Below are 24,844 nucleotides of genomic sequence, written 5' to 3' on the forward strand. Positions count from 1 at the left end.
TGTTCCTTTTCCTTCAGAACCAGAGCTACAGGTGGGCCCGTTAATTCTTACCAATGTTACCCCTGACAGCTTCAACATGTCATGGACCACAAGTACTGGGCTCTTTGCAAAGTTTGTCATCAATATTAGTGACTCTCACTCTCTATATGAACCCCAGCAGTACACAGTCTCAGGAGACACGCAGCATGCTCACATCACAGGCTTGGTAGATAACACTGGCTATGACATTAGCATTAGGGGAACAACGTGGGCTGGTGACCAGACCAAGTTACTCACTGCCTTTGTGATGACAGGTACTAGTTTCAAAGTCTTTATATCATGGAATTTCCATCTGTAATTCCAACAAATTCCATTATGTTCATTCCAGGCAAAAATTCATCATGATTCACTGTACCTTCGATATCCAGAACCTACTTAGGCTTGTTTAGCCTGATTCTCCCCTTCTTGGTGATTAAGGAATACATTTCTCTCTTCAAAGTCAATTGTGGGAGAATACCTCTTGTGGAATTTCATCAGGATACTAAATTTCCTCAGCTTGACTTGTGGGTTACTTGCATCATTCTGACAACAGGATGGTACAATCAACATAAATATATTTAAATATTTATGAAAAATAAGTAATGGTGAACCTTAAGAATGGAAAGGATTTCAATTTATAACTCTGCCTAGAGTGAGTTTAAGCTAAATTATTCCCAAAAGATAATAGTTTCCCCTTTTCTTAGCAACAGGAAAACTATCTTCCTCTAAAGTAGACACCTAAAAGAGATCATTTAGGATCAGAATTAGGGAATAGATTAGTCAACCTGGACCTTATTAACATGTCCTTATTCACTCCCTAGGAATTACCTCTCTGATTTTTTTTTTGAAAGGGGAGATGGGCTAGTTCATCATTCTGGGGGTGAAATAACATCCAACTTCTGGAGTAGACATACCTAGGGAGCAAGAGAAATCTCACATATATTAATATGGAGTGGAGGGGCAGGGAAGAGGAGAAAGAAAGTCATCATCTGATTCACACACACTTAACCAAATTCCCTCCCAGTGCCTGTTTTAAATTATGTGTCTATGGAAGCTCCATTAAGTTTTTTAATGTCTGAGGAAAATTTAGGTTCATTATTTAAATTTAAAGGGCCTCCCAGGCACAGTTCTGCACAATGGAACTATTAGGTAATGATTTTCCCACCATTGAAAAGAACACTTTTCTAAAAACATAATCTAAAGAAAAATAAAAACTTTTTTTGCCATTTATCTGATATGTATATTCGTTGTTCAAATAATCCTCTAAACTCAGAAAATGGTAATTCCTTAGGAAAACAACATATACATAAGATGAGTAATGAATGAAACTCCCGGGGTTGGGGGTAGGGTGGAGGGTGATTATTAATAAAACAAAAATCTTATCAAAGAGACCTTCCCTTTATATGTTGCTTCATGCAAACCTCCCAGGAAGAATGGAGAACAACAACAACAAAAAAAAAATAAGGTAGAGAAAACCCTCAGTTTGTACATCTAAGACCAAATTACTAGACTGTCTACTCTGAGTGTTAAATATAAAGGCACTCAATACCTTTAAAAAAAATACCCTAAAAATGGACATGGAGAGAAAAAAATCACCATCAAGCAAACAATGAAAAATAATACTAAATGATAGTATAGGGGCAAAGATGACCTCCAAAGGAGACAGAATTCCATTCATGAAGGGGGAAGATGACTTATGTCTTCCAGGAAAAGTTTTGTTTACAAAGTGCATGAGTTTCTTCTTAGCCTTTATCAGAAACATTACTTTAAAAAAAATCTCTTTATGCAAAATATCTCAAAATAAACAACCAGCATTTCAAAATAAACACAAGAAATCCAGATCCAGAAAAAAAGCGGGGTGGAGGTAGTGATATACTTTTTCACAAAGTGAAAGCACATGTTTATTTTGATCCTTTTTCTTTAAGTCAAAGCCTTTAGGACTAAGCCTTGCGCATTAAGAACTATTTCTTTTACTGTTTCTTCTCAACTGTGAATGCAGAGTGCTCCAAATTGAGCATGACCAAGGATGTCTAGGCAGCAGTTCCAAGACCCTTTTAGGGAGAGTGCCCATGAAGTCAAAATTATTTTCATAATAATGCTAAAATGAAATTTACATAATCCACACAAACAAACTCTTTGGGGCGCTCAATAATTTTTTAGAGTGTAAAGGGGTTCTGAGACCCAAAAGTTGGAGAACCACTGCCTTAGTGATCACTTTGGCCTAACCTTTCCTTTTGACCTGCCCTTCCCCACCCCCGACCCCCAACCATCATCACTAAAAACCACCAGTCTTCACTTTTTCTCACTGAAAGGGTGCGAACAGGAAAAATAGAATTCACAGTAGAGTAACTCAGTTCAGGGTTTTTTAAATAGTTGGTGGCAATGAGTCTCAGTAGCAAATATATTGTATTGTATTCAATACTAAGTACATTGAAAACTATTTTTGTACCCACCTCCTGGGACCACAGTCTTAAAACTGATGAATGACAGAAAGTGTTCTTATTCATAACAAAAGCCAACATTTTACTCTCAGAAATTTGGCTGAGGTTACCTGAGAGCCAGGGCCACCATCATCACCTTTGCATTGGTAGATATCAGGAAATCTGTCTATTTCTGAATGTAAATAAGGAGCTGACAGAGTTCTGGGAAATAGATATTAATTGGGGGAGGGGGGAGGGGAATTCAGTCTTTTGATTGATCAAGAACAGTCACCACTGCAGCTGGAGTAGAGTTCCTTCTGAAGAGTGGCAGCAATATTTTAATAGACTCTTGACCCCTTGACAAAAACAAAATGCCACCACAATCTGAGGGAATGACAATGTTATTAAAATATTGTTATTATAAGTCACTGTATACTAGCTGCTCTATCTGCAACAGACTTGGTTCTTTTTTTCTCTGATACTTCAAGAGGCCCAGTAATTTTTCCTAAGGTCTCATCTGTAGCCAGACCTCAAATATGCAGAGCACAGTGTTCAGTTGAGAGGCCATGTGGATAGAAAGCAAGCTTCACGGTCAGGAGGAGCTGGGTTCAGGTATTACCTCTGGCACATGCTAATCCTGTGACCCTGAATAAGTGAATAAGTCATTTAACTTTCAGGGTTGCCCCCAGATAGCTCCAATACTAGAAGTAAAGCTAAATTAGTAGAGGAAGGTTCTTGATTGGGAATTTCCTAAACCAATGGAATCATAGGTCTAAAACTACCATCAATATTCCCTAAAACTCCCCCCACAAAAATAATCCACTTCAGTTAACCAAGAATTTTTCTAAACTATGATTTTAGAATGAATAAGAAAATTCCCTTCCCAAAAAAAGTCCAATTTTTTAGGGAAAAAAAAAAACGCTTCCACATGGTATCATGGAATCAATACAGATACCGATTTAACCCATGCAGGCAGCATGGTACAGTAGGGAAATCATGCTGAATTTAGAGTCAGAAAACCTAGTTTCATGTCTAAACTCTGTTACTGCCTTTGTGATGTTGGGCCATTCACTTCTCTTTTTGGACCACAGTTTCCTCATTTCAAAAATAAGGCAATTGGACGTGATCCTTTCTTCTTTTAAATTCTGTGATCATATACCTTCTAATTCTACCATCTTGGACAATGAGAATTAATGTTCAGGATAATGCCAAGGTCCAGAGACATATTTCATCCTTAAAGATTCATTCATGTTTCCCTAGACTACACTTACCAAGGAAGGCGAGCAGACTCAAACATTTTAGAAATGTTTTAATAATCTGGTTTTAGAGCAAAAAAAAAGCGTTCAGTTTGTTGTTGTTGCTGTTGTTGACTTAGTTAAACTGAAAATAACTCAATATAGCCTACTCTTGAAATTCTTCTTGAGTATACTGCAGAGATTCTATGCCATGTCATTTTCTTGTTCTCCCAAAGCCAGAGTATTCCCAAGTACCTTAGATATTTCATGAGTGACTCTTCAGTGAATTTCCAAAGTGAAATCTCTAAGTTGTCAACATGGGACAGAAAAGGATAGTAGCCTAACTTTTGTGAAAGGGAGTCTTTATCTTAAAATTATGCCATTCATCATATAGTATATACTTAAATGTATATGTGTGTGCAGATAGATGGATAGATAGATAGACAGACAGACAGACAGACAGACAGACAGACAGACAGACAGACAGACAGACAGACAGATAGATAGATAGATAGATAGATAGATAGATAGATAGATAGATAGATGGATGGATGGATATGGATATGGATATGGATATGGATATGGATATGGATATGGATATGGATATGGATATGGATATGGATATGTTTAGTATATACTACATGCAACTATAGAGAATACAAACCTGGCTGTTACTAACTTATTTTGCCCTCAAAAGCTAGACTTTTGTCTATAAGATATGCCATCCATAATTGCATCAATACTACTTTATTCAGAATGTGAAAGGGAAGAAAATGCAAATTTGAAATGGGAAAGGAGAAAAGACAATTCCCATAGAAACCAGACTCATTTTGGTCAACTATATTCAAAACCAAAATTCTGGTGGGTGGGAGGAGATGGACTCAATCTCCCAAATTTATCCTAAGCTATTCTGTCAATACTTGACATCTAGTGACCTTTAAAGACTTGCAATGTATTGTCCTTTGTGAAGATTTAAGGCTATTTTGGTGGAGTCTATGATACTAATCTGTACTGTTTTCAACCCTCCCTTCTTTCAGAGACCCTGCCCCTACTGGAAAACTTAACCATTTCCGACATTAATCCCCATGGGTTCACAGTTTCCTGGATGGCATTGGAGAATGCCTTTGACAGCTTTCTAGTAATCGTGGTGGATTCTGGCAAGCTGCTGGACCCCCAGGAGTTCACACTTTCAGGAGCCCAGAGGAAACTGGAGCTTAAAGGCCTCATAACAGGCATTGGCTATGAGGTTATGCTTTTCGGCTTGGCTCAAGGGCACCAAACAAAGCCCTTGAGTGCTGTGGTTTTTACAGGTATTTCCATTGAAGTGAGCCATTCTCTTCCTCTGTTCAATCTTCTCTTCCATCCCCATGTTTTCATTTGGGAGACATTTCATGCAGTCCATATGCCAAATCACCATGGCTTCTGCATTCCTGTCCTCATCACAGCTGTACATTTCATAGATGGGACCAGTTCATTCATATATCCTTTGCATTCTACTTTGTCTTCTGCCCCATCTTACACTCCTGACATGAGAAGGTCGAAATGTCAGAGGCAACCATGTTGCCTCCAAAATGCCTTAGAGGTTTCTCAGCTGAGTGTCTATTCCACATTCTACTTATCCATCATCATCTTTCCTGGTCCCCAGATGCATTTCAGCCTTCTCAAAAGAAATATACCTGACTTGGTATATTTCTAAAACCTGTCCATAACATCTTCCATCTATAAAGTCTTTATTGATAGAACATTGTCAAATGTAATTGTAACTGGACACTGAAATACAAAATTCTTTCATTGGGAGAAGCTGACACACTGGAGATATTCTTAAACACAGACTAAATCCATAATTTTGTGATGATTCAGGAGTGGTCTTGCCTGAGAAATACATCATTAATCAGTATCACAGTTCAAATTTGCTTTTCCAGGGAGGGAAAATGTCCCTTTTAGGGCAAAGTTAAGGTGGGCTCTTTGATCCTGTGGTTGTAGGTTTAAAGATACAGTGCCTTACTAACAGGAGGGAAAAATTTGACACTACCTCTCAAAGGACTGTCTATCTTTCAGTCTTGATTCAAACAGTCTCTAGAACAAAGTAGAAAGAGAAAGGACTTCTAAAAACTACTTCGCTCTAGCAGAAAAAAAGAAATAAAAAGGAAAATGATTATGGGCAGCACTATACAGCTCATTAGCATGGATTTATTTGTATTTTACCAGAAAGGTTTCACAAAGGATGGACATATAGCCACTGGATGATAAAGAACAAACAAATAAACTACTTGCTTTTAACTTGTTTAATATTGCATAGAAGAGAGAAATAGTTTGTGTCCAGATGTGGGTTAGTGTCATCAATTTGAGAAAAAATTCACACATGCATACAGGCACTTGTACTAACTCTAGCTGTTGGAACTTTTCTTTCTGTCTGAACACATTTATTTTTTGGTAACTAGGAGATTTTCACTTCTCTGACCTGGGGCATCACTGCATATTGACATCCTCATTGAACAGAGGAGCAAAGATGGTCGTTAAAATGACTTTCTCTCTCCTCCTTCTTCTATTCTTTTTTCCCCCCTCTAGAAGCAGAACCAGAAGTCGACAACCTTCTGGTTTCAGATGCCACTCCAGACGGCTTCCGTCTGTCTTGGACGGCAGATGAAGGGGTCTTCGACAGTTTTGTTCTTAAAATCAGGGATACTAAAAAGCAGTCTGATCCACTGGAAATAATCGTACCAGCCCACGAGCGTACCAGGGATATAACAGGTCTCAAAGAGGGAACAGTATATGATATTGAACTCTATGGATTAATCAGTGGACGGCGATCCCAGCCAATCAATGCCATTGCAACCACAGGTATTATGACTTACATGGAGAGAGAAGACGGATTGTGTTTATCTTGAGCTTTGTTATTGCAAAGAACGTCTCTCATTCTAATTTTTAAGTAATGATTTTCAATTTAAGGTGATGGGAGAGGGATGGAAATGGGGCTACTTCCTTTCCTATGCATTTACATCACACAATGCTGGGCTAATAGAAAAATTGCATGTGTATTCCATAGATTACTATTTGTGAAGTGGCATAAATGAACTGGGAGGGGTGAGGAGTAGGGAATAAGCATTTTTATGGCATCTACTATGTGCTAGGCACACTAAGTGCTTTTTACAAATAATATCTCATTTGCTCCTCACAGCAACCCTGCAAGGTAAGTACTATTATCATCCTCATTTAGCAATTGAAGAAAATGAGGAAAACCTCTAGAAGTTAGTGATTTGCTCAGTGTCAAAGAGTAAGTATATGAGACCATGTTTGAACTCCAGGACCAATGCTCTATTCTACTGTGCCACCAAACTGCCTCTATGGAGAAAGGTCAAAGAATTAGTATATGAGAGTAAAAAGAGTATTGAACTCAGGGAAAACTAGGGTTCAAATCTTACTGCCTATAGTTAAGAGTTATGCATTTAAGCCCACCTAACATCTCTAAGCCACAGTTTCTTCCTCTGCAAAATGGTGATAATAATAGTATTTCTTCACAGGGTAATTGTAAGGATCAAATGAGATGATATTTATACAGTTCTTTATAAACTTCAAAGTTCTCTATGAATATTAACATTAATTACCATCATGAAAAGATATGAGAAATTAGAGGGAATAATAACAAATTGAAGGTATCTCTAAAAACAGGGCAGCTAGGTGGCACAGTGGATAGAACCCTGGACTTAGAGTCAGGAACATTCATCTCCCTGAGTTCAAATCTGGCCTCTTACTAGATTACTAGTTGTGTAACCCTGGGCGAGTTACTTAACCCTGTTTGCTTCAGTTTCCTCATCTATAAAATGAACTAGAGAAGGAAATGACAAGCCATTCTTGTAAAAAAAAAAAACAAAAACAAAAACAAATGGGATTACTGAGTCAGACACGATTGGAAAATGAATAAATCTCTAAAAACAGCCTTTCAGCAACGTTGTTGCTCATCGTCTACACCGTCTTAGGTCATATCTACAGTGGGCGCGAGAAAAGCAACATAATACACTGTTCTTATTACCAAAGCACTTTATTTTCCAAGGAGGGGAAATGTCGCTATTTTCCACAAGCAATATTTACAATTAACACTAATTTAAGAAGCCCATGATAAAGCACTAAATATTCCTTCATTGTAGCAGCTAGGAAGACAGTAGGATACAAGGAAAAAAATACTACACCGAGAGTCAGAAGGCCTGGGCTCAAATGTTGGTACTGCTACATATTACCTGTTTAACCCTGAGGAAGTCATTCAAACTCTCCGGGCCTCAGTTTCCTCACCTGTAAAATAGGAACAATATTATATTTTTAAAAATACAAATAATATACAAACATCCTCTTACGGAGGGTTATAAGCCTTAAATGAACCAATGGATGACAACATACTATCTGTGTGCAGTATATTTTGAAGTTGTTTTTTTTTTTTTTAAAGCAATCAGGGTTAAGTAACTTGCTCAAGATTACACAGCCAGTTATTTCTGGGTGTGGTGCTGAGTATCTGAGCCCGGATTTGATCCAGGTCATCCCAACACTGGAGCCATTGCTCTTACTTGCTGAGTCACCTGGCCACCCCTAAGCAATTGGGGTTAAGTAACTTGCTCAAGGTTACACGGCCAGGTGTTTCTGCGTGGGTGCTAAGTGTCTGAGCCCGGGATTCGATCTCCAGGTCATCCCAACACTGGAACCGGTGCTCTTACTTGCTGTGCTACTTGGCCGCCCCTAAAGTGTCTGAGGCCAGATTTGAACTCGGGTCCTCTTGACTCCAGGGCCGGTGCTCTATTCACTGCACCACCTAGCTGCCCCTTGAAGTTTTAATAGGGAGGAGAGGTAGACAGTTTCACATTATGAGTACTGAATTCTGTAATAGTAGTCATTTTGTTTTGTTTTGTTTTGTTTCTAAGTGAGTGAAATAGTATGTAAATGAGTCATCATTCTTGTTGATATTGGTGTGTTTATTCCAATACTCAGATAATGAAGTGGAGCATGGGCATGCATTTTTTCTTAATTGAACTCATCTTCACAATTTTCTCCTAGTCTATGCCTGTAATAAATAAATGGAGGATCATAAGATTCACAAGTAAAAGTAACCTTAAAATTAAACTAAATCTAACCTTCCCATTTTATAGAAGAAGAAACAGAAGCTTAGAGAGATGAAATAATTCACAGTCAGGATTCAAACCTAGCCATTTGCCTCTGAGTCCAGTCATTTTTCAACCCCATCCCACCAATTCTTTTGAAAGGAAAAAGATACACAACAAAACTATAGAGTGATTCACTGAAGTACCTTAACTGACTCACAAGATATTTATGGTTAATAGCTGGGGGTTGTGACTTCTTTTCTCTACTGACCTCAGAGAGATTTAGAGGAATGACATTTATCACAGCTGATTCTTTCTCATCTAATGCTAAAATTGGCTGCTTTTAAGAGGTCCAACTCAATAAACAACTCATAAGAGATATCACCCAAAGGGTGCTCTAATCTATGAATCATAGAATGAATCCAAAGGGAAATTTTTCAGATGGACCTCCTTTGTCAGAGGATTAGAACTTTACCTGAAAAGATTAGAGTTATTATTGCTTATGAAATCAACAAGCTGTTAATAAACCCTACTTTTGTGACTTTGGACAAGTGTTTTTAATCTTTCTGGGCCTCAATTTCCTCATCTGTAAAATGAGCAAGTTGGACCAGACAATAGTCCATTTTTTTCTAAATCTATGATCTCTTCTGTCGAATTAAATTCAAAAAACATATACTAAGGACCTACTATGTGCAAGGCCCTGTATTAGGGATAGAAAGAAAACAATTTAAATAGTGCCTCACCCTAGTATCTAAATTCTGTTGGGAATTTCTGTCAGTCTCCCAAGAGTTCACTACAGAAAAGTTATGTCCTGTTTGGTGACCGTATGCTTATAAGAAGAATGGATGAAATGCAGAGCTTCTGAACACTTTGGTGAAGACTCAAAAAAAAAGGTAGTGTGGGAGAAGGGAAATGGTGCTTAATTTGGATTCAGAAAACATGAATTCAAATCCTGGCTCTTACACTTATTGGATGGGCCATTATAAGCATATCCCTCAACCTCATATGAGCTTCATTTCCCTCATCTGTAAAAATACTTACATGATGTGATTAAGTATGGAATAGCCTTCACAAAGAAAAAATCATGTTTATATAGTGTTCTAAGTTTATTCTGATAATGTTTAGAGAATCATTAAAAACATTAGCTCCCTTACCTCCAAGACTGAGCCCTTCAGAGCCTTTTGGAGAAGTCCCATTTCCAGCTCTTGCTCCCCATCCCCACCCCCATCCTTTATAAAAAAAGATACAAGATCAAAGGAAGACCATGATTTGGAACCCTATTGATAAAGAGGACATTTTCAAGTTTATTTTTGATTGCTATTTTTGTCTCAATCATTTGTTTTCAAGAGAGAGGCCTCATATTTCTAAAGAAAGAATAAGAATGATATTTAAAAAAAAAAAGGAAGACAGAATCAATTTGATTTGTCTCTCTGGGACCACAAATGTGCATAGGTTTCACAGCCAGAGTATGTCTGTGTGCGTGTACTGGCAAGAAAAGGGAGTGAGGTAATGTCAGAAACAGTCTAAGGGATAATTTCCACTTTCCCTTTTCTTCATCTTTATTCCTATTCTTTCTTGCTTTGTTCCATCTCATCTGTCTGTCTCTCTCTTTTTCTCTTTTTCCATAGGCCATTTTAAAACATAGATTTTCACAAGACATCTTAACTGAGCTCTTTCCATCCTTAGAGCTCACCCTCCTTTTGTCCCTTTAAGGGATAACTTTCCTCCTCATTCTCCCTGGTCCATTCTATTTCCCCATAACAGTTTCCTTTTCTTGGAACATGAGGTCTTGGGATGTTTGTCTGTATTTTTTCAGGGCCCTAGAGGGAGATCTAGAACACATATTATTAGGGAGGCCAAAACAGATCTAGAACACATATTATTAGGGAGGTGAGCTCTCAGTTCTTTTCTGGTAGCCCCTGAGGGTTACCCAAAGGCTCCAAATGGAGCAGCTGTCAAAACATATGTGCCTGGTGTTTCTTTCTACTCAGTAAAATATAGGTAGCAGACATGAGGAGAAGCCATTTATCTCATTCTAAAAGCTCTGCTTCCCCAACTCCCTGATATTTCCAGTCAACTTTAAAAAAACAAAGAAAAAAACTTCTCTATGAATGCCAGATGCCTCTTAAGAGATGCTGCAGTCATTTTCCACTAACTCTCAGAGAAGGCAGTGCTTACACATAAACAGATAACATAGTGCTTTAAAAAGAACAATGAGCAAGGAGTCAGAAAACCTGGGTTTTTATGGCCCCAGCCATGCCACCAACTGGCTTGTGACCTTGGGACAGGAAGCAGATTTCCTTCTCTGAGTCTACCTTTTGTCACTTGTTAAATAAAGCGGCAGGGTTAGATCCATCCACTCATTCATTCATCCAACATTTCTTAAATGACTACTATGTACAAAGAACCACACTTGAAGTGTAGGGGGGTAGACATATCAGGTTCAAATAATGCAGACTACCCAGCTGGAGTTTTCAATCTTGTAGGAAGATAAGATTTAAAAATACAGATCAGTATAGGAGCGGAGTGGTTCAATGGATAGGGTGCTAGGCCTGGAGTCAGAAAGACCTGAGTTCAAATCCAGCTTCAGACACTTACTAGCTGTGTGACTCTGAGCAAGTCACTTAACCTTGTTTGCCTTAATCCACCAGGGAAGGACATGACAAACCACTCCAATGTCTTTGTCAAGATACTCATGGAAAGCACTGGCATGCTATGGTCCTCAGGGTCACAAAGAGTCAGACATGGCTGAACAACAGTAATGGTCATAATATTACATGACAAATGCATTAGAGATTCAACCAGGTAGACTAGATCTAGCTCTGGTTAGACTAACCAGAGATGGGGAACCTGCAGCCTTGAGGCCATATGTGACCTTCTAGGCCTTTTGACTAAGTCCAAGTCTTACAGAACAAATCCTTTTATTAAGAAGATTTGTTATATGAAGTTTGGATTCAGTCAAAGGGCCACATTTGAGGACCTAGAGGGCCACATGGGGCCTCGAGGCTGCAGGTTTCCCACTCCTGGAAAACGATCTCTAAGATTCCTTAAGGCTCAGAGCCCAGGATTCTGGAGAATCACTAATGTGGTTTTATTGGAGGGATGCTAAGAAGTCTCCCCATCTAAAAATGTTCTGTGGGTTCATAGGTTTTAGAGTTATAAAGGACCTTATAAATCACACAGTCTAACCTCATTTTACAGAGAAGGAAGAAAAGGTCCAGATATGGAAATGACTTGCCCAAGGACACATGGTTAGTCAGTGGTAGATTCTGACACTCTGGTTCTCTTTCCTGTGAAAATTTAAGCACTTTATTATTCATCTTGATAAAATCAGCCTTGCACAGTGAACTATAAATTCATGGGTTATAACAAAAGGGCATCACCTGGCAAAGAATTGAAAATCAAGTGAATGCCCATCAATTGGGGAATGGCTAACCAAGTTGTGGTATATGAATGTAATGGAATACTATTGTGCTATAAGAAATGAGGAGCAGATGGACTTCATAATATCCTGGAGAGTCTTATATAAACTGATATTGAGTGAGAGGAGCAGAGCCAGGAGAACACTGTACACAATTACAGAACCATCGTATCTGTGGTAACTGACTTTGATAGACTGGGCTTATCTCAGCAATGCAAAGTTATGACAGCTCCAAAGGACTCGTGATGGAAAAGGCTGTCCACACCCAGAGAAAGATTTACGGAGTCTGAATGCAGATTGAAGCAAACTACTTATTCTATTTTTCATTTTGTTTCTTCTTTATTGTTATTCATTCCATTTGGTTATAATTCTTTACAACTTGACTAATGTTTAATGTAAAGGTATATGTAGAACCTATATTAGATTGTATGCCACCATGGGGAGGAAGGGGGGGAAAGGGGAGAGGAGAAAACCTGGAACTCAAAAACTTGTGGAACTGAATGTTGTAAACTAATAGTAAACATTTTTTAAAGGGGGGAGGGGCATTACCTACTCTACTACCTCCACCAGTATCTGCTTAATTAATCCTATTAAGTTCTGCTGACTTTTAGGAAGCAAATGTTATGAAACATACCCTTGGGTAATTCAGTTCCTATCTCTAGGCTCAGTTGACTTACATATAAAATGGGAGGTTGAATTATATTTTGTCTAAGATTCTTTTCAGCTTTAAAATCCCATAATCTTATGAACTGTTAGTTCTGGGTGGGCACACAAGTAGAATTATGAAGTTAGGAAAACTTGTGTTTGTCCACACTTCATCACACACTCCTCTAAGATCCTTCCTTTCTCTCTTCCAGATCAAATTCTGAGTGTGTTCATGTTACCTCCTAGATCTTCTCATTGTACACAGACACGTGTGTGTGCCCACATGTAAGCACACATCACCAGCTATTGCTGATGCCCCCATGAATTCTAATTCTTCCTCCTTTTCTTGGATGTATGGCATATTGATAGAATACATTCTTCCTGAATAAAAAATGGACATAATATTGTAATTAAGGAATCATACTTTTAATAAAATCCCAATTCTATTTTCAGATGAAATAATTTTGCATCTGCAGGACTCCACATGGACAGAAATTTCTATGGTTCACTTTCTCAGGATAAAATGCTAAGAATGACTGCTGTCATAGGAAGAATGATTGACTTCTAGGCAGAGTTTCAGACTGCTTTTTCATTTGCTGTTGTGCTCTGTCTTTTTCAGCCATGGGATCACCAAAAGAAATCTCCTTCTCTGACATCACTGAAAACTCTGCCACTGTTAGCTGGACGGCACCCACTTCACAGGTGCAGAGCTTCCGGATCACATATGTCCCCGTTGCAGGAGGTGAGAGAGTCTGGGGCAAAGAGGAAAGAATCGGGGGAGCCTGAAAATTTAGGGTGAATCAGTAAAAGGAACCTGATTTGTTGTGTATCTCTCATCTTTGCCAAAGGGAAGAAAATTCCTCCTGTTTCCCCCCTTTTTGAGACTAACTCTGAGAGAGCTAATATATTAAATGACCTTGGTAAACTGTAGAATCTTAGAAAGTCAGCATGGAAGAATGAATCAATGGATGGATGGATGGATGGAAGAATGAATGAATGGGGCAGCTAAGTAATACAATGAATAGAGCACTGACGCTGGAGTCTGGAGGACCTGAGTTCAAATCTGGCTTCAGATGCTTGACACACTTACTAGCTGTGTGACCTTGGGCAAGTCACTTAACCCCAATTGCCTTGCCTTCTCCCCTCAAAAAAAAAAAGAAAAGAAAAATGAATGAGTGGATGGATGAATGGATGAATGAATAAATGAAAAGTACTTATTGAACCTTACGATGTGCCAAGCATTATGCTAAGTACTAAGGATACAAATAGGAAAAGCAAGACAACCCCTGCTTTCAAGGAGTTTATATTCTAATTGGGGGAGACAACAAATACAAGTCCAGCTACAGAGCAGACAGCAAGGTCCAAGCGTCCTTAGGGTACATTAGCAGATCAGATGGTAATGTACAGTGTTTGTGAATCAAAAGGAAGGAAAATCAAGGCAGCTGATAAGGCCCAGAATACCTTAGGCAAATGCCAGGAGTGGTAGTCCTCTATTTCACCACAGTTGGTGACTCCCAGCTCATACAAGTAGTATGAGCAGGCATTCCACTCTTCCCATTAGGCCCCCTGGTATGGAGTCTGGGAAATCCTGGGTCAGCAGAGAGACTAAGGAAAGGCAAGAGGGATGGGTACTTTAAAAGCCGTCTAATCTAACCCCCTCCTCAGAGTATGAACTCATTCAACAACCTCCTCCTCATTTATCTCACAGGTTGAAGATATTGTAGGCTTCCATTAATAACACCCAAATGTTGGTCGTTTGAGACTAGTAAGATAAAGGCTTTGGTATTAATTATGGGACCTATCTCCCTAAAGGCCCCTAATCTGAAGAAACTGTATGTCTGTCAATGGGTAGACTCCTCCAGCTCATCCCCCAAAGTGGAAAAGGTATCTGGCAACTCACAGGGCCACCTGTAGAAGAGTCATTTTACTTTTCTTACAAAGTAATCCCATAGGGCCCTATGCCCCCAAATGCCTTTGTTCTGGGCAAAAGCACCTAAAGATTTTATTATGGACCCCCCTCCACTCACCATTACAACAATTAAATATTCCATTCACATATATGAAAAAAGGCACATAGAAATGAGATGCTGCAAAATTTTCATTCTTGTTGACCAGAAGAAAGAAGAGGCCAAATACAATCACTTTCTTCCCCTATATAGTGTCTAATGGTATCCACAGAATCCCAATTCCCGAGTTAATAATATTTAATAATAGTCCACCTTTATATAGAACTTTAAGGTCTACAAAGTACTTTGTATATGTTATCTCATTTGATTTAAGCTGGTGATGGGAACTTCTCAGGCAGAAACCTGTATGTTCATAACACCAAGGCCAACATGTCTGATGGATAAAATATCTAATACAGAGACAGTTTGGAAGATTTTCTGGGAAGAAAAAAATAAACTGTACCACATGCCAACCTACTCCTGAAAGAAGACTTGCCATTTTAAGTTTGTTGAAACTTTATAGTTTTTTTTTTCTTTCCAGACTAAGAATTTTTGGCATTTGTACCAATGGAAAAAACATTTTTAGAAAATAAAGCTTCTCCACTGGAAAGCTGGGAGCAAATGATAGCTTAAGGAAATAATTTCTTTTTTAGAAAAACATATAGTTGCATTTCAAAGACAGGCTGGTGTGTGCGTGTGTGTGTGTGTGTGTGTGTGCGTGTGTGTGTGTGTGTGTGTGGACAGCTACCTCAAAGGGGAGCACAGATTCCAGCCTCCCCCGGGGCTCATCTGATGCCTGTTTCTTTTGCTGTGTTCCAGGAACACCTTCAGTGGTGACAGTGGATGGAAGCAAGACTCAGACTGGGCTGGTGAGACTGATGCCTGGAGTGGAATATCTTGTCAGTATCATCTCAATCAAGGGCTTTGAGGAAAGTGAGCCTGTGACAGGAACTCTCACAACAGGTACCGTGTCATTAAACAAAATGTCCTTTCTTCGTTTTTCTGACAGCATCCTGTCTCATATCATAGCACCAGAGGATATTTGCAACCCAGTACATCTTTCATTCCCTAACTCTTGACGGCCCCCTCAAATTTTAAAAAGTGGCACCTATTAAGCACCTACTATATACATCATACTGTGCCAGGTGCTCAAGATTCCCCTGCAACATTACTATTCCATGAAAGGATCAGCTCACTACAGGGAACAAAACTGGCCGTAGCTAGCACAGGAGAATCTAGAAGGCAACTAGAAGGGACAGGGGAGGAACCGTGCCTTTATTAAGTGCCTGCTGTGTACCAGACACTGTGTTAAGCCCTTTATAAGCCATATTTCATTTGGACCTCACAACAACCCTGTGAGGTAGGTACTATTATTATTCCCATTTTACATTTCAGCAAACTGAGACAGAGAGAGAGCTAACTGATTTGCCCAGGGTCATATAGCGACTAAGTATTTGAGGTCAGGTTTGAACTCCACTCTTCCTAACTCTAGGCCCACCTAGTTGCCTTCAGGAATAGTGGATAGAGTTCTGTATTTAGAACCAGGGAGAAATGAACTCAAATTCTGTCTCAGACAATTAGTGGCTATATCACCCTGGATAAGTAGTCACTTAACCTCTAATTACCTCTCATGTCCCCCTCTTCCTGATCTTTTCAGCTTCTTTTTCTTCCCCCACCCATTCAATTGTAAGTTTTTTAAGACACTTATTCGTATTTGTAACCCCAGCATTTAGCACAGTGCATGACACATAGTAGGTACTTATTACATGTTTATTGATTATTGTTGACTATTAACTGTTTCCTCATGTTTGAAATGGGGATCACAATAGCAACTGCCTTACAAGATGGTTATGTGGATCAAAAGTGATGGTACATATCAAATGCTTTGTAAACCTCAAAGGGCAATATGAATACTGCTATTAAATGTGAGAACTTGGACTATTATGGCTGAAAGGAATATTAGGCCAGAGAATACTAGAGCCAGAAATGTCAATAGATAGCATGTTAAATTTATTTGGAAAACAAGGAAATAAAGTTTCATACCTTCCCAGCTCTGACACAGCTCCCTCTTTCTCTTCAGCTCTGGATGGGCCCTCAGGCTTGGTAGCAGCTAATATCACTGACTCCGAAGCCCTGGCCATGTGGCAGCCAGCAATTGCTACTGTGGACAGCTATGTCATCTCCTACACTGGGGAGAAAGGTAATGGCAAATGGCAAAGTTCCTCACCCTTCTTTCTGTGGCACTTAAAACTTATTTCTCTTATCCCACCAGAAATTTCATCTTTTCACTGCCATATTTAGGAAAGAACAATAGCTCAGAAGGTCAGTAATTTTGCATTTCAGGACATTGTTCCCAAGCCTACATTTTTTTTCTTCAGTAATCCTGACTGAGACTATCAGAAGATTAGAATATTTTACCCATACTCCTCTGCTTATTGTTAAGCAAAGCAGGAGAATATTGTGATTTCATCAAGTGAATTCAGTAGGAACATTCCCTCCAGGTGAAAAAAAAATGAAAAGAAAATCTCTAGCATCTCTCTAATTGTTCAGGTTTTCTAGTTTCTCCTCTGGCCTACATGGAGACCATATAATTTGATCAAAGTGAAGGGGCTTCTTGGAAGAGGATGGCTTTCTGGACATCACTCACGTCCAGCAGAGGAAGTGGAAGACACAGAAGCTTGGTCCACAGACCAAAGCTGATCTGGGAAGGCCGAAATACACCACCACTGCACATAGAGTCCCCAGAAGTCAGCAGCAGCAAGCTTTGATTTTGATTTTTTAAATTCTTCCTCTCTGCAACTACTAAAAAGAATGATCTGTGCAGGCAAAGAAAGGGAGATTTTTTTTTTCTGACTCCCTAGGACATTTTCTTATAATCCCAGAAATCCAAACCAAGAGAATAAATGTTGATTCTTAGAACCAAGACCCAAAAGAAATCATGGTGAACCTAATGAAAATCGGGAGGGCAGGAATAAAAGATATATTTCTAACATCTATATCATTGTGGTTTGGTTTTCATGGGACTGTGTCTTGGGTGGGGAAGATGAAGGGAGATGACTAATTATGGCTCCTCAAGTAGATATTTTTGGTCCTTCCACTTGTTGTTGATTTAAGAGTGTCAAACTATTGGAAACGGTTAGCAATTAAGGAGAATGAGGTAACTGGCCCATGGAAGAAGGCAGGAAATAGTGCAGGTGTTGTAGACCTAAGGACTGGGAAATCTACTTGCAAAGTTATTATACTGCCTTCCATTTTTTTTTAAAGTTTGCCTGGTTAAAAAACTACTCAGTTCTGCAACATGTGGAAAGCATCTTCTGTCCCCAAATTCACCTTCTGATTTCATGCCCAGAAAAATCCAATTTCATTATGATAAATCCTTTGTATCAGACTGGAGAGAAATGTATGCATATTAGTCCCTTCAGAAATCAAATTGGATTTCCCCAGAGGGTCAGTAGAGGTTTTCATCTTCGAAGGAGCTGAGTTTTCTGCTTTCCAATACGGTTAATGTCTCAAACTGTACTTTAACTGTCCCTATTCATGTCTTTGATGTTTAGTGCCAGAAGTGACTCAAACGGTATCTGGGAACACAGTGGAATATGCTTTGAATGACCTTGAGCCTGCAACAGAGTATACGCTAAGGATCTTTGCAGAGAAGGGGCCACAGAAAAGTTCCATAATCACCACTCACTTCACAACAGGTACTAATTAATGTCAACAACCTCACCTAGAGACCAATCCTTCCTTTTATCCTGTGTTAAACTGCATTCACCAGCAGTAACAGAAACCATTGATGCCTATTCTTTAAAGACATCAAAAAATACACTACAAGCCTATTCATCATTTAACTGAAATAAACTTGTTCTCTCAATGGACTAGAGAAAATTCATAAATAGAAAGCCCTTTAAGTAGAGATCAGCCCACTTTGACCCTAACACCAGCATTTTAAAAACTTATACTATGTGCAGGAAAACATTTGAAGGGAATTTTGTAAGCAAGTTTTCCCAAGTGCCCATTATACTTTTATACATTACAATATATTCGTGAACTTTAAGGAAAATGATGACTATGTTCTCCCAGATCTTATTCCTCAGAGGTAAGTGCCAACACCAATTTTCACCTGTCCTTTTTGCCAGACTCACAGTATTTTAGGGCTTAAGGAAAGGGACCTTACAGATCACTAAGACCAAGTCTCCATTTTACAGATGAGGAAAACTAAGGTCCAGATGCTGCTAGCTATTTATGGTCACACAGGCAGCAAGTAGGGAAGCTCCTGAAGAAATTCAAGGAGATTTTAATTTATGCCTCCATCAGCATACTTCTACCTCCCCTTTCCAAGACCAATTATTCCAAAGTTCTAAGGGCTTTGTGAAGAGAATAGATCCTCTGGTCAGTATGGAACTCAGATAATTTTAGTCCTGGCTGTACTACAAACTCCCTGTATGACCTTGGACAAGTCCTTTCCCTCTCTGGGCTTCAGGTTTTACATTTGCAAAATAAAGGGATTTACATATGATATACTCTAAGATGGCTTCCAGTTCTCACACTCCAAGATTCTTTTATTCTATACATTTCTGGAAGAGGGGATTTCGATTGGGAAATTATGTGACTGCCCTGTAAATTCTTCTTTTCAGTATTGGATATCAATCAAAACCAAAATGAGAACTATGCTACTGGTCCATGTGGTTGTATGGATTTCACATCATTTATTTCTCCATATTAAGTTCTTGCCTTTGTAAAGTTAAGGGTAGGGAAAGGGGCATAGATCAGATGATTTCCAAGGTCTCTCCTAGCTCTAGAATCCTAATATGTTACAGAAAATAGACAAAGCCTAAATCTACGACCAGTTTACTACAATGACCAATAGAAAGTTTGTTCTACAGAACTATTTCTAGTCACAATCAATTTATTTTTTTTCTGAACGTAGGACAGCCTTTACCTTGCCCACATATAATTCATGAAGAATTCAGGATTCCATGAACAAGTACAGAAATATAAACTACTCAGATAGCCCATTCAATTTACCCACAAAAACATTTTTTAAACACCCCTAAGCAAATATTTCACATTGACCTTAGATCTGTATTATCTAAGCAAGTCACGGCTTATCATAAATGATTGGCAAGACCTAGATGTCCTGAGTCTTCCTAGTCTACTCAGCACTGGTATCTTGCCATCTTCCCTGCCATTAGCCCCCTTCAGGAACCATCACAGACATTATTTGTCATAGAATATATGAGTACAGGAAGGGATATTCAAGATCATTTGTTCAATTCTGTCATCTTCCAAGGGGAGCAAACTGAAGCCCACAGAGAGAAAGAGCTTGAGCAAGGTCCTGCAGTGAGTTAGTAAAGGAGTAAGATTGACAATAGACATCTCCAGGTTCCCATCCCAAGGATGCTCTAATGCATCATTCTGCCTCCTTTGTTATTAAATACCTTGTCTTTTCTAGACCTAGATTCTCCAAGAGATTTGGTGGCAACTGAGGTTCAATCAGAAACAGCGGTGTTAAAATGGAGGCCTCCTCGTGCACCTGTTACTGGTTATCTCCTCATCTATGAATCTGTGGATGGAACCATCAAGGTACAATTGTGTTTGAATTTTCTGAACAACTTGCCACTGACATTATTTATCATTCAGATTGTTTCATATGTAAAAGAGAAATAAGCAGGTAGCTGATATGGTAGATACAGTATTGTACTTGGAGTCAGGAAGATAAGTTTAAATTCTGTCTCAAACACTTCCTAGCTGTGTAGCCTTAGGCAAATTATTTAAACTCTCTTACCCTTAGTGTCTTCATCTATAAAATGGGTATAATAATAAGAAGAATATTTATTTCATAGAGTTGTTGTAAGGATCAAATAATGTATTATATGCAAAGCATTTTGCAAGCTTTAAAACTTTATAAAATGTTAGTTATTATTATATAACAAGAACTCATCCTATAAAGAAGTAAAAAAAAAGTACTTTCCTTATTTGGAGGCAGCTAGGTGGTACAGTGAACAGTTCTAGACCTAGAGGCAAGAAGACCTGAGTTTGAATCTGACCAAAAACACTTACTAGTTTGGTCAAGGCGCTTAACCTCTGTCTGACTCAGTTTCCTAAACCATAAAATGGAGATAGTAGCACCTACCTCCCAAGGTTGTTGTGAGGATGAAATTAGTTAATATTTATAAAGCATTTAGTACAATACTTGGCACATTGTAGAGCTATGTAGATGCTAGCTATCATTAATCTTATCATCACCATCATCGTTATTACCACGACAACTCTTTGAAGTAGGAGATATAAGTAGCGTTATCCCCATAGTGAGAATTGTTTTTCCCAAATCGGGGCTCAGAAAATTAAGTGATTTACGAAGGACCACACTGGGGGGCAGCTAGGTTATGCAGTGTATAGAGTGCTGGACCTAAAACCAGGAAGACTTAATTTCGTGAGTTCAAATCTGACTTCAGACACTTCCTAACTGTGTGACCCTGGGAAAGTCCCTTAACCCTGTTTGCCTCAGTCCTTTACCTGTAAAATAATCAAGAGAAAGAAATGACAAAACTCTCCAGTATCTTTGCCAAGAAAACCCCAAATGGGGTCACAGAGAGTCAGAAACAATGGAAAAATGACTGGTTTAAGGGCCACACAGCCAATAAGTGTTGGAACTAGGTCTCAAACTCAAGTCTCTTGACTCAAAGTCTAGTGCTCTCTCCTTTCTACTCAACTCCAGATCCTGTAGACCCTCCCTGAACTTGGTGGTGCTTGGGCACTTTATGTTTTACTGAGGACAGAAATATTTCCTCTTCTGCCTCTTTACAGAAACACATACATTTTTAAGATGTTAAAAAAAGTTTCATTAACATTAAATATATTTTAGGTATAGGAAAAAAGTAACTAATTATCTTTAATGTAAAAAAATTCATAATTTTACTTGAAATTTCATTACTAAAGAAGGTATGATACGATGAGGTAAATTTCAAGGTAATCTAAGGAAGTAGTACTAGCTTCTTCCTTTTGTTACAGTGATCAGTCAGTGGATCTGTGGTTGCATATGTGCATATTGCCCCATCAGTGCACAACCCACCCATCTATACTTTTGTAATATGTGTCATTCTTGTCCTTGTCTTTTGGTGACCTCCCTGGAGAATTTTCCGAGTGCACTGGTAAACTTCCTCTGGTTCAAGCTCTCCATATGTTATTATATGGCCAAGCCACCTCCTTTTCCAATTAAACATGTCTTTGATGATACCTATTCTTGCAGAAAAGTCATCATTGGTTATATGCCACAGCTTATTTATACCCAACAAGCATCTTTTTTTTTTTTTTTTTGCTTTTTGGAGGGCAATTGGGATTAAGTGACTTGCCCAAGGTCACAAGGCTAGTTTCTTTGTGTTAAGTGTCTGAGGCCAGCTTTGAACTCAGGTCCTCCTGACTCCAGGGCTGGTGCTCTATTCACTGTGCCACCTAGCTGCCCCCCACCAAGCATCTGTCCATTGCCTTTTGTTTTCCCTATCTAATTTTCTTCCTCAGGTAGATGCAGTTAAAAATCTAAGAAAATCAGTATCCTAAGCTATACAAGATCATACATCTAGAGATGGCTTTCAAGGTTTTATAAAATAAAGTCATGTGAAAAGGATAATGATATTCATTCAGTCAGTCATTTATTCATTTGGTCATTATCCTAATACCAACCTGTCTCTAAATTGCTTAGAAAAGCTTTTCCTAAAACAGCTATGGGCAACTGATAAGCAACTATCTGGTTACAATGTAATGAATAAGGCAGCTTGTTCATATACATTCAAGGTAACATAAATGAAGGACTCAGGAAGTTCACGGATATTAAATGAATAGCTAGGGATATTTTTATAACCTGTCCTAGATACATTCAGGACCCAATGTTGCAAATCCTATTCAAAAAATAGTAAATGATGGAGAACTATAGTGTTGGCATAATTTCTATTTTGATTGAAAAGCACAATGAATATAATAAAAAAGACTGAAAAGGGGGATTGCATGGTACATGACAACTATAATGTATATTTGATATAATATTCCATATTATAGTTATCTATCTGTATTTTTCTTATCATTTATCAACAGGATCTACTAAACTAAGATACATCATAGCATCTTCTCTAATTTTTTTTTAATCTTCCTAACACCCAGCACAGACTCGGTGCTTAATGAATGGTAGATGAATGAATGAATGAATGAATGAATGAATGAATAGCATAGGGTAATTTCTCAGAGGGGCTTCACAGTATTAATAAGAAAATCCTTTGAGACTTTGGTTTTTCTTTTTTGGCGGGGAGGAGGAGGGGAGGAGATAAAACTTCATCAAATTGATAATTTCCTTCTTGAAGGTGTCTCTAGAACTATTAAGTTATTCATTAGCACTTAATCAATAATCATTCATTCACTAGAATTTGTTAGACATGGCCAATTATCACAGCAAAGAACATTAAAATAATTCAAATGAGGTGAGCCAAGGGCTCATTCTCCTTCTGGTATATTATTACCAGTATCATTCCTGAAGTATCTAGCCAGCTTTGGAAATCTATTCACTAGCTATGAGTGTTTATCTAGATAGCCATCTGTTCCAAAGCAATCTCTTGAGGGAATGGTCATAGCATCAGTGAAAAGTAAGGTGTATTTCATTTAGGATTTCACCTCTGAAATGTTTGCCTTCTCATATGTTTACAAATTTATAGGTAGGTAGGTAGAAAGGTAGGTAGACAGACAGACTGATAGACAGACAGATAGACAGACAGACAGATAGACAGCTAGAAAGAGATGAGACTTAAACAGTAAATTGCACACAGTTGGTCCTTAATAAATATCTGTTGAGGGGTGGCTAGGTGGCGCAGTGAATAGAGCACCGGCCTTCTAGTCAGGAGGACCTGAGTTCAAATCTGACCTCAGACACTTAACACAAAAACTAGCCATATGACCTTGGGCAAGTCACTTAACCCCAATTGCCCTCCAAAAAGCAAAAATAAAATAAAATATAATTAATAAATATCTGTTGAATTATTGGGTTGATTTAACACAAGAGCTAATTTATTAATACAAAAAATACCACCTTATATTTGCATAGCCCTTTCTGTTTTTCAAACCAGCTCACACATATTACCTCATTTCATCTTTTAAAACCCGCTTCTGTGGTAGAAATGTAATGACATACAGCTAACTGACAAATCTTTTGACTCTATCTCTAATGCTCTTTCTACTGCGTCCCACAGCATGGGACCCCAACCAACTTTTCGTGAAGCCTGCCCTTTCCCTAGATATGATCTCCCCATGTATTTTGAAGGTTCTTCCCTTTCAAAGACATTCTCCCTACAGGGGCTGATCAGACAGTAGTTGACTCATTGCTTACTGCACAAACCATAAAAAATCTATGGGCTTTGATGGTTTAACTAGTGATTGTTTGGAATTTCTTTGGTTTTTAAAAGGAGCAATGAGCTACACTTAATCCAATCCCTGGATGCCAGAATTAAATTCTAGTACATTGTGTCATACACCTAGAAATGGAAGGTACCTCAGATGCCAGATTGCCCATTAGCTTTATTTTATAGATTAGGAAAATGACATCTAGGGTAAGTGACTTTTCCAAGGTCACCAAAGTAGGCAGTATCAGAGGTGGAACTTGAACCCAGGTTCTCTGACTCTAGAGCCAGTTTTCTTTCCATATACAGTTCTGTATGTGTCACGGTTGGGAGAGGGGGAAAAAGAAGCTATCCTGAAAACATACTGATGAGCTCAGAAGAACTCAAGGAAATAGTCCACAATGCCATTTTCAAATTATAATGGCAGCTAATGTGTTGCCAGAAAGAGCAATCATCTGTGCCAAAGAGCTACCCTCCTGGCTGTGTCTCCATGTTTAGGAAGAAGATGGTCTGTAACACTCAATCCATGGCCACCTCCAGTTAAAACCTAAATCACCACTTCCTCATTAGCCCTTATCTAGACTATTCCCATAGCTTCCTCATAGGTCCCATTAGCTCCACCCACTGCTTTTTCCAATCTAGTCTACACACACTTCCAGAAGAATCTCCCTGAAGGGCTACTAAATGGTATTTTAATCATT

General features: G+C 38.6%; 1 protein-coding gene across 4 annotated transcripts in view; it reads left to right on the top strand.

Annotated features, from left to right (window-relative positions):
* The window catches only part of TNC (tenascin C), a 116,724-nt gene that overhangs the window by 80,907 nt on the left and 10,973 nt on the right, over positions 1–24,844 (top strand). For 2 of the 4 annotated variants that reach the window (XM_069073825.1, XM_069073826.1), the window contains 7 exons: positions 4,711–4,983; positions 6,242–6,514; positions 13,443–13,565; positions 15,589–15,732; positions 16,850–16,969; positions 18,324–18,467; positions 20,219–20,349. In XM_069073825.1, coding sequence (XP_068929926.1) covers positions 4,711–4,983; positions 6,242–6,514; positions 13,443–13,565; positions 15,589–15,732; positions 16,850–16,969; positions 18,324–18,467; positions 20,219–20,349 — 1,208 coding nt within the window. Of the gene's footprint in view, positions 1–17; positions 294–4,710; positions 4,984–6,241; positions 6,515–13,442; positions 13,566–15,588; positions 15,733–16,849; positions 16,970–18,323; positions 18,468–20,218; positions 20,350–24,844 lie in introns of all 4 variants that reach the window. The other 2 variants (XM_069073823.1, XM_069073827.1) reach the window with 2 other exon arrangements.

This window comes from Petaurus breviceps, unplaced genomic scaffold (genome assembly GCF_028583685.1).
Source record: "Petaurus breviceps papuanus isolate PSGF00001 unplaced genomic scaffold, PetGlider_PUasm1.0 90879, whole genome shotgun sequence".
Classification (NCBI taxonomy): domain Eukaryota; kingdom Metazoa; phylum Chordata; class Mammalia; order Diprotodontia; family Petauridae; genus Petaurus; species Petaurus breviceps.